Source organism: Dufourea novaeangliae, unplaced genomic scaffold, assembly GCF_001272555.1.
Source record: "Dufourea novaeangliae isolate 0120121106 unplaced genomic scaffold, ASM127255v1 scaffold99, whole genome shotgun sequence".
Taxonomy (NCBI): Eukaryota; Metazoa; Arthropoda; class Insecta; order Hymenoptera; family Halictidae; genus Dufourea; species Dufourea novaeangliae.
Genome location: NW_015373982.1, coordinates 548934 through 559660, shown reverse-complemented (window position 1 = coordinate 559660; position 10727 = coordinate 548934). Strand labels below are relative to the sequence as shown.

At 36.3% G+C, this 10727-nt stretch overlaps 2 protein-coding genes across 4 annotated transcripts; both read right to left on the bottom strand.

The window, feature by feature from the left end:
* Positions 1-3597: 3597 nt before the first annotated feature.
* LOC107187202 (protein mothers against dpp) lies at positions 3598-6330 on the bottom strand. 3 transcript variants are annotated; one of them, XM_015575229.1, is made up of 5 exons: positions 6180-6330; positions 5982-6084; positions 5587-5887; positions 3945-5245; positions 3598-3868 (listed from the first exon to the last, which is right to left on the bottom strand). In XM_015575229.1, the coding sequence occupies exons 4-5, from the start codon at positions 5189-5191 to the stop codon at positions 3709-3711; spliced, it is 1407 nt and encodes a 468-aa protein (XP_015430715.1). In that variant the 5' UTR covers positions 5192-5245; positions 5587-5887; positions 5982-6084; positions 6180-6330; the 3' UTR covers positions 3598-3708. The 3 variants fall into 3 exon arrangements, with proteins under 3 accessions (XP_015430715.1, XP_015430714.1, XP_015430716.1); XM_015575228.1 differs by having other exon boundaries at positions 5982-6330; XM_015575230.1 differs by having other exon boundaries at positions 5591-5887; positions 5982-6330.
* A 306-nt stretch (positions 6331-6636) lies between these two features.
* LOC107187220 (integrator complex subunit 8) lies at positions 6637-10711 on the bottom strand. The gene is made up of 12 exons (XM_015575254.1): positions 10484-10711; positions 9968-10385; positions 9650-9887; positions 9339-9575; positions 9025-9270; positions 8697-8946; positions 8206-8616; positions 7887-8141; positions 7564-7813; positions 7380-7498; positions 6962-7311; positions 6637-6829 (listed from the first exon to the last, which is right to left on the bottom strand). The coding sequence occupies exons 1-12, from the start codon at positions 10602-10604 to the stop codon at positions 6710-6712; spliced, it is 3015 nt and encodes a 1004-aa protein (XP_015430740.1). The 5' UTR covers positions 10605-10711; the 3' UTR covers positions 6637-6709.
* Positions 10712-10727: the final 16 nt, after the last annotated feature.

Sequence of the window (10727 nt, the reverse complement as noted above, 5' to 3'; positions counted from 1 at the left end):
TTATTAACAACACTATATTACTTGTACAACAACACAGCATACCGGTATGACAGCATCCTAAGGAAAGTCCAGTGTCCGTTGACACTTTGAAATTAACGAATCCATTAGATATGCGCAGTAAATAGACCAATGACATTAGATCGCGTAACAACCAATAGTAACGTTTCTGAAGAAACGCGCTACTTTTAACGGAATTCAAATTGTACGTAAGTACATAACTGAAATCGATCGATCGATCGATCGATAATCGGTGCTCTTAACCCTCTGTTTCGTTTGTAACTGAAACAAAACAGTGTACAAATAGAATTCTGTTGAAAAAATACGAGGAAGTGTTCGAATAACAAAATTACGAGTCGTTTTTCGTTGCACATAGATACACAGGTAGGATATATTTTTTATTTATATTCGGTGGCTACACAACGCTACGATTACCAGAAATGCAGATACAATAGCGGCAAAACGAAGGATTTTTTTTAACGTCGTCAAGGCCCCATTCGTTCTGTCTTGAGGAACGGCCGACGGAAAACGAGAGCAGACCTCTTACGATATATTCTAATGTGTATTCAAAGTCTCCGTATTTCGATGACTTCCGTAATCTTATAACGATAATAAAAGCCGTGGAGAGATATCGTGACACCCATTGCTTCGCGAAACTATACCTGGTTCTGTCGCACTACTGATCGTGTTGAACGATACCAAAGAGGCTGTTTTACAACGTTCCGAACGATAAACATTATCGCGTCGACCGGGAGGGGAGGGGAACACGATAGGGCGCTGCTCCCGATTGGTTCTTCGTCGTATCGTAGACGCTCCGTCGACAATCTTTATAGTTTTACAATCAAAATTACACAGCACGATATCAGAGCTCGTGACAGGTATACTACGTTTCTTGTCGCAGTCGTTCGAGAATAATATACAGAGGCGACACTGGCATCCAAAGAAACGCAAACGAAAGTAGCGAAGAGAAAGCCTGCAGCTATTTCGGGCTTTAAACGATAACGTGGAATGGATTTTGAAGATGTGCTTGTTCATTTTTATACAGCTACAAACGTTTTTTTTTATTTACATTGACTGACATCTAAGACGATCAGAATACCCTCCCCGTTTCCAAAATCGCCATTTGTCAATAGTTGGCTTCGCATGCATTTCCCGTATATAAGGCGTGTGTACAATGTAAAAGGCATCCAAGGCACAACCTCTGGGCGGCACGTACTCGAATGTATATATATATATAACTACGGTGTAACGTTAACAAGGCTTTCTCTCAATTAGCAGTCTGAAAAAACGGTAGCAATTAAAGCGGCTGCACTGGGCGACTTGGAAACGGGACTCTCCTGATGCACGGTGCTTCCATTAACAAAAAAACGAAGAAGTAAAAGCTTTAGTGTGTAGAGATATTACATGTGTAAACTATTTATACATACATCCTGCGTTAAAGCGTTGTGCTCGTTACACGTGCGTACAAGCTCGATATACCTAAACAACATTAAACTCGCATATCCGTTTCGACCGGCGTACAATTGGTTTAGAAAGCTTCAACATCTATTACAATCTAAAATTGATCTGAAAAGTATATTCATCCGTTATTTAAGTTAGGCAGACTTCACACACACACATACACATACACACGCGCGCGCGCACACACACAGGTGATCACGAAGGGGTAAATATGGATACTCTTCGCATTCCTGGCTGAACAGTTTTATTCGTTGTGCAAATGGTCGTCTTTTCTCTCTTTCTCGTGGATGGATTATTGTCGTGTACTTCTGTCTGATTTGCACTCGCGGAATCCAAATATTTGTTACAATTCGATAAAGAACATTCGTCGTCGTCATCGTCGTCGTTGATCACCCACACGCAATTTGCTAAATTTGGTAGCAAAGAATCACAGCTAGGTACATCGACCAAAAATATAAGTAACAGTAAGCGGCAGTGTGACTTCTGTTCCACAGTTCTCTCAGAATACTCTTAGGTAGCGTTTATGTATTCCGTATACCTTCTTCATGCTTATCATTGAAATATAAGTAGGATATACATAAAAAAGAAATGAAGTAATTTAATGAATAGTTTATGAGCCGATCGGCAAAGCCAGAAGATCATTCGAATATAAATCCGTGTTACGGGTATCGCAGTATATATAAACCCTGTGTAAAGAGATTTATGCATAATCAGTAACACCTGTGTATCTTAATGCATAAATTAAACGGGGAACATTGTGTGTACGCGGAACAATTATATATTACGAAACTAACGTTTTCTTCCATAAATAGATAAAAAGACGGACAATATTTTTTGATTTCGCTTAATCTCAATTAAATATTCATGTGACCTTTTTAGCTCGTTACCGAATGTACGTGACATGCCATTCTCATAATATTTTGTGCGTTCTTCGAAGAACATGTACACTTTTTTTTTGCCATCGAATACTTTGTTTTCTTTTACATACACTTCAGACTTATTGATTGAAAAATCCGATATTATCTGTCGATGATTTTGAGGATCCACTACAACTCGTCGTAGCTTGTGTAAAAACCGTCACATACATACGTTTTTGGCACTTTTCAGAATTCTACTCATAAAATTTCCACCCGTTTTTGTACCAAACATAATACCAACGCCATATAATTAGTATACTTTCTACATCAACATTCATTAACAGTCTGAAACTTGTGAACACTTCTGAAAAGTGCTGAGAGCCCACTACATAATTCCTTATATTACTCTTGAAATCGAACCGAGTCGCAAGTAGATGACTCTATGTTAGTTGTCACATTAGTTTCTTATAAGGCTACATCCAAAGGCTTACATTACACGAATGTTAGAGAACGTTGCACAAAAAAATATCCTTCATAGGCATTATCAGAGTTAATATTCCAACACGTCATCGGATGCAGTTAACTTTCAAACGTCAACGTGAGATCAGCATCTGATGTCTATATTGAAACATTAGTTGCATTAGTAAAATCGAAATTAATTACACTTAAATTATAGTCTTTAGTAGTAATAAATTTAAATAGTCTAAGGCTTGTTTAGGCATAAGTCAGATGCTTCAAAAGCACGCGTACTGTTTGCTTTAAAACTGTAAATCTTAAAAATCTTACAATCGTCGAAATCTAAATAATTTGTCTTTGTCTATTGGTAAACGCATATTTTTTTTTCGTTTGTTTCGTAGCAGTTGTTTTGTTCAATTGTAAATCTCAAAACAATTTAATGAAGCATTCATGGTACAGCATTAGCAAATGTCTCCACAACAATTGTCCATATAAAATAAAACTTTAGAAATACTTGAATAGATTTGAAAAATATGATTTTTCATGTACATATATATACGTACGACATTATATTTTTACTAGAATTCTCTCCCTATGTAACAGCCGAAGATTGTACAGTTTTTGTCTGTACACTGTGATCTCTGAAATTTTTATATTGAGGATCACATTCAATACTTATTGACTTTTGCAATCCTTTATTTTCATAAAAATTATATTAGCAACTTTCTTTTTTCATTATGCTGACACGAGATAAGTTCTCCCATTAGAACAGCATTCTCTCACTTACCACTTTCATTATTCTTTCTGAAATCTCTTATGTTGTCTATATTACTATCGTACTATGTAATGTTAAAATCCGTTCTTAAATCATCAGGTTTCTTTTTTACATTTCACTATTTTCTTTTTTTGCTCCTAGCAATGAAACACAATGCACGAATTATGACACAGAACTTATAGCATTGTGAGGAGAACCCATTTGTGTTAGCACTTTATCCAGCCACTGTAACGGTCCGTGTAAGTGTGCCTCTATCCAACATGGAGTGGATGTAACATCTTGGCGATGATATTCAGCTCCCCATCCTTTAACAAAGGACATTCTAAAAAAAATCGAATGCCTGTTATTATTATTTGTACTCCCGAATATGAATTCTTCAACTTACTCTTAACTCTCACCTTATAGTACACATTTTTGTTAATTCATAGACAGCTTCAAAACCGTGATTAACACTTTGCGAGAGCAGCTGAGCAAACTCCTGGTTATTAAATATCTTTAATGAACATCCTGGTGGAATCTTACAAACAGTACTAGGATGAAATCCATGATGATGATTACAATTTCTAGACTGCACAAATATAGCAGAATCAGAAAGACATTCTGCGTACACTTCGCCAGCTACATAATACAGATGCACTCCTTTCCCTATATGTCTTCTTGTATTCTCGATAGTAGAATTTCTATTTACATTAGATAACTGCCCAAGACAAAAACGATCAGAATTGTTGCTTGGATTTGTAAAGCCATCCACAATAACAGAATGGGAATGACAATGAAAGACTTCGCCTACTCTGCAGTTTAATTCATAATAAGCAATAGAGGCCCAGTAAGGTGGTTCTTGGTAACACACTGGAGCTACTTCAGGTGAGCCACTTGTATCCATTGCTACTGTATCGGGTGGAGGTGACTGCCCAGGTTGCGAACCATCTTCTGGTGGAGAGTATGCAGGAGGTGGAGTTTCTGGTAATCCATTAGTACCGTAAGGACTCTGTGGGTTTGGTGATGTCGTGCTCCCCGGACTTGGAACAGAGCCAACAGAAGAGATAGGTGATGTTGGATTTACACCTCCAGCGGATCCAGCAGTAAATCCACTGGAAGAATAAGATACATTGTGTGGCATTGTAGGCTCTGATATTTGTTGAAACGGCAACAGTGAATGTCCAGGGGCATATTCCGAGTGTCTAGGAACCAGTACTGGTGGTAGCACTGGACTCTCCACTCTTTTGTAATGGTAAGGATTAATGCAAACTTCCTTCTGTTTTGCAGAGAAAGGGTATTGGCACAATTCTAATGGCTTCAACTCATGATGCGATTGCAAATCAGGCCATCTCCATACTCTACAATAAATTACATGTGGCAAACCCTTACGATGTGATACTTGTAACCTGCCATCTAAACTTCGTGGAATTGTCACACATTTGCTGGGTGTTCCTGGACAACTCAATGCACGCTCTAATTCTTCTATTGCACCTTTTCTTTTCTTCAACTTCTTTACTAAGGAATCGACTGCCTTTTCGGCCCATTTCTCCTCTTCATCGCCTTGTTTCCACCCAAGCAACTTTTTCACAGCAGGGCTAGTAAATGAAAATAAACTGTTCAATGAAGACATAGGTCCAGAGCTTGACGATCCCTCTTCATCATCCATGTTAAGAATACTGTAATATGTGAACTATAAACTGTATTTGTGTTCCAAAACAACCTGCAATTCAAAATAATCTGTCAAATTCCCTAGATTTAGAATTGCTTAATACAGTCAACACAAATGTCTCTTATACATCTGTTACTATTGCAAAAATAAAAAAATAATGCACAATTTACTCTTCGACTTTCAAGATTACTTTAATTCGGCTTATAAAGATATTAATAACACTGCTCGTATGAAGAAATAAGTATTGTGATGCTTGTGAGGTTAGATATTACTAAAATTTAGTACACGATTCACGTAGAGCACAAAACATACAGTGTAACAGAAATATACGATTCATGTGCTTAGATGAAGAGAATGAAAGTTAAAAAGAAATAAATTGCGTGCACACATACATACGTGAATTGCTTAGCGATCCAGCATTGTTTTTACTACAGTCTCCCACTCCCGTTACCACATTCTTGACGCCAACCTCTCGCCATCACAATCCAAAAGAAGTATCCGCGAGTTTATCGATTCCACGTCTTGACTTTATCGTGCTCTTAATGACAACAGTTCTACGAACACGATAAACATCTAAGCAAATTTTCTTGTAATACAGTATAGCCACTCGCAGCGTTCATAATCTCTCTCTTTCTCTCTCTCTCTTCTTCTTTATCTTCTCTCAGTCTCTCAGTCCAACTCTTTCGCTCGTTCCTGTGGCGGAGTCAGGGTATTCGCAATGAGCAATAGTTTCACATAGAACATTCAGAATTTTAGCCAGTATTTGTAAGCTTCTTCGAGTACTCACCGGAATTGAACATCTAAAGATTATTCTGATGTAGCGAGACTGTTTGACGAGGGCTTTATTCTTTTCATATATGTTGTATGCAGTATCGACTACAAACATTTATCTGTTGAAAGAACGAAATGTCGTGTAACAGTATTATGGCGTTGCAGGAACATCATGGCGCCGTGTTTACGAAGCCGAACAACAGGAGAACCTTACACTTTAATGCGAAATTGCGTCCGTTTATGATTTTCAACCTTCACGAGGCGTTCTACGCTTTCGTCGGTGGTTAATTTCTCTTCGTTGCTTTGTATCTGTTAGACGAACATGATTTATGTATGCGTTTACGTACGGCGATAATATGCACTCATCGCGCTACGCAACGACAATGTATTCGACGATAAGGGCTGATCGTAGATGACTCACGTGAAAAAAATGGTACATCAGGAATTATCATCGTAGTTCAATGCAACAAGAAAAATGTTATTATGTATTCTGAAAAACATTTTCCTCGTACACAACATCAGTTCTAATTAATTATCGTCATTAATAAAATTCTTTCGTAAAATTCGCGTCTCGTTAGATCGATCAGAGTAAAATCCAAGCTGTGATTGGTACGACCTGAATGAGGAAATGGAGGGAGATTTGATTGTTTTAATTATCGGTTGTAACTATAAATATAAAAAACATTGTATTTAAATAATAAAAAGATATACAATCATACAGAATTTTGTACACATACGTTTTCACTAATACACGTACTGTTTCGCCAATGCTCTTAAAAATTTTGCCTTCCGAATGTTCGCTGCTTCCCGTTGTATTTCCTCGTTATTATTCGAATTTAATTCCAGGAGACCAATTACTTTAATCTAAAATAATATAACTATGTATAAATAGAATGTTTTGTTTTTAAATAAATGGATTATTGAAAAATTTCAATGGTTTCGTAATATTCATTTTCGTAGGACCTCATTACTCTTTTCGTATACAATGTTACTGACCGCTAGCTGTTTCCTATGATGTTCACCGCGTTTAGTGTGCAAATGTATCAGATACTCGAGTATTGTCGTATCCCAAATACAATGATAGTATGCATCCATGGCGTCAGCTGGCGCACAACTTTTTTGATCGCTTGCTGCCATTTTAAACGCTAAAGAATAATCTACTTCCTCCAAAAACTGACACAAAACGGCGGCTTGAGTATAACATTGTAAATGAGCGCAACACTTAATCATGCGTCTATAAACGAGATCATCGATCTGTAGTCGCGGTACTGGTTGACTAAACAAATCACTAGCCACCATAATAGCTTCTAAATAATACTTCATCGCACTCTCGTAATACCCTAAAACTGAACATACTAAATTAATACGACTTTTCTTCAATACCAAATGTATTTACTGCGGCTTCAACACGAACCAAAATTAAGATCCCCCATCAATCTCAACCAAGGAACATTACTTGGATAATATTTCAAAGCTTGTGTCAACAGTTGAAACAATAATTCTCCTATGGTCCTAATGTTATACGAGTTGGCACTGCAAAACGAGCATGTATTATTACTTATCAGATAATATGACTATTAGGATACATGAAAACCTACTTTGGTACACCCGCTGGCCAAAGAGAAAGATACTGCGTGTGTAATTCAAGGCTAGATTCATCGCGTAAAACGTTCCGCAAACGTGCCAATAATGAGATGACGACAGTAAGAACCATAGGTTCACGCAGTCTACTGAGAGTACTTCCTATGCTGACAACAACGTCTCTCGAAGCGCTACCAGTGGTTCCACTATTTCCACTATTACTGCGTTTCTGCGGTTGATCTCTGGTAGGTCCAAACGCAGCTAGAACTACAAAAGAATCTACGTAATATTACATCGAAATTTATAATATACACGGTTACGTAATGTTTATAAGACGAACCCATGTCCCATGCTTCCCTAGGAAACTTCCGTCCGCCTTTATACTTAACAATGTCTTGACAAACGCTACTAATAGCTGCCGCGAACTCAGTGTAACTCCAACGTTTTTCTAAACTTGTAAGATAGTCCCATTCAGTCATGTTTAAAAGAAAGACGGTGCAATACTCAATGATTTCTTGCCGTGGAATAACTTGATCCGTTGCTTGTAATGCTCCAAGGCATTGTTTACATCTTGTAACTAGACTTTGTGTATCGCCTATAATATATTTTACTTTGTAATTGTTTCAATTACTGTAAGAAAACTTTAATTTATTGCTTACATATATTTGTCACTGGCCAAACATGAAGACATCTCCATATCTCAATAAGAAGACATTCCCAATTTACTAGTTTACATAGCTTAAATATTAACGTGTTCCCACTTTGAGAATGTTGCTGTCCTTCCTTTTCCAGCACAGTTAAAATCTCTATTGCACCTTCAAAATCTTTAGACATTACCAACTCTCTGCTTTTGGCAAGCAGTACGTATGAATAATCTTGAAGAAAACCCCTAGGAAGAGACATTACGACACTTTGTAAGGGAATAGGTAATTCCCAACAACTGTTTACATGCCATAAAGGCTTCATTCGATGTTTCCCATCCAAATGTAATAAAATCTCATGAATTTCAGTGGTGTTGTACGACTGTATTAACCTCTGTTCTAATTCGAACATTTCTATTCTTGTACTCTCTGGAATTGAAAGTATTTATTATCATGCAATAATTTCATTTTTAATTTGATACTTAATTGAGATACATGTAAGTACTAACGGGTGTATGTTACTAATGATACACCCCAATCGTTTTTCAGCAACAGATCTGGTACTTCTAGATCTTCGATAGCGACTGATTTTCTAATTTCATCCAATTCCTTTTCTTCGAACAATGCTATATATGTAGAATCGCCAAGTACTTTCGAAGCAATTCCATCAATATTGCTGGTATGTATAAGATATAGAAAATAACGAGAAATGCGTTTTTTATCAAGAACAGATGCTTTTTCCAAAACATTACTAAGAGCCTAAAATGATTTCAGCATAGTACAAATAATGAAGAAATAAATGTAAGTTAAACAAAATAAAAGAAAAGATTATTCTACCCAGAAGAACACATCAACTCCTTTAGTGCCAGCTGCTCTTATTTCGGTCACATAATCACCGAGAATGATACTACCATCTAAGATTTTCCTAACTAAATTTAAACACTGAATTTGAAGTAAAAGATCACGGGCTACTACAAGCTTTCTATTAACAGATCCTCCTTGTATATCAAGTTCCAAGTTGTGTCTATAAACTTGAGGAATTTCTCTTGAAATGTTATCAGCCTGTAAGATTTGCAATATATTCTGCAACAAAGGTACATTATTAATATTTCAGGTACAAATATTTTTTTTGCTGGTTTCAAGGCATTCACCGTATATTGATCTTTAATTGATGTCTGTAATTGTTGAGTGAGACTTGGAGCAACTCCTTCTAGAGGTACTTCACATGCTAAGCAACAACCATCCAAAAATTCTTTTCGAACTTTACAATACAGCCCAAATTCTGAGCTACTAAGTCTGTAAAATAATTCTTTTGCCTGTATAATATGACGTTTTGCTTCCTGATATTCTTCTTTCAATAAATGAAATCTAGCCAGATCATAATGTATCTAACAAGAAACCAAATATTGAAGGAACGAGTAACAACAAAATAATATAAATTAATATATTACAAAATTAATACCTGACACTTAAATTCATCCAAATTAATAGAGTACATATTCTCCCAGTTCTGTTTAATCTCTGTGCTGTCTTCAGTTAACATTTGGAAGGTATCAATAGATAAAATTTTTGGATTCAAGTCTTCCATTTCCACGACATTATTTAAGACATTTACACTGGTGGGCACATGTGCTTCTAATTTTCTAACTATATCATCTACAACTCCTGGTGGTACATAAGTTGATTCTTGAATACCTGGACTGATGCCGAATATAAAATACATGTAGGAAAGAAATAATTGAAGAGACATCCCCAATTAAATGAATGTTTAAGATCTTACATATGAAGAAATTGTTGCTTTGACTGTTTGTTATTTAAGGCTCTATAAATAATTGCTCTGATGTGCCATCTATGATACAAAACCACTGTAAATAAGGTCTGATTAGATATTGTCTGCATAGAAAATTCAGGTAGAGCAGGTATTTCCACGGTTATATCTGATGTTATATAAATAAGATCCTGAAGTAACGTTATTTGTATCGGTAAAGGTAGCTTTTTCTCTAGAATGTCCAAATCCCATTTTAAGTGGGTGGCTACTTTCAAAGATAGAATCTTTAGTGCAAGATTTCTGTGGGTCCATTTGTTTGTAGCAGAAGGCTTCGCTTCACTTGATTCTGCATCAATAATTTTTACTTCATTGTCCTTTTGATCAGAATTTATTGTCATGAATTTAATTATCAAATCTGTAGCCGAGGGATCTATAACGATTATGAGAGTGCATTTAGAATGACAACTTCATTAAATACTTAATAGTATTTACTTGAAATGTGACAATTAAGGTTAGATTATTATTTACCAGGAAAAGGTTTAGATAAATGTTGCTGCAATAAGGATGGATTCAATAAGAATTCGAACCAAAGGATCGTGTCTGGTGAAATCGGCACTGTGCCTGGTCTTAATAAATCCACATCCATCATAACATCGTTTTTAACTCCTATACAACAAAGTTGGAAAAACTGGGAAAAGCTACAATGATCATCACCTGGTTTTTAAACTGAGAAAGTTTTTAACTGTCGCTTGTTTGATAAAGAAGAAGATGC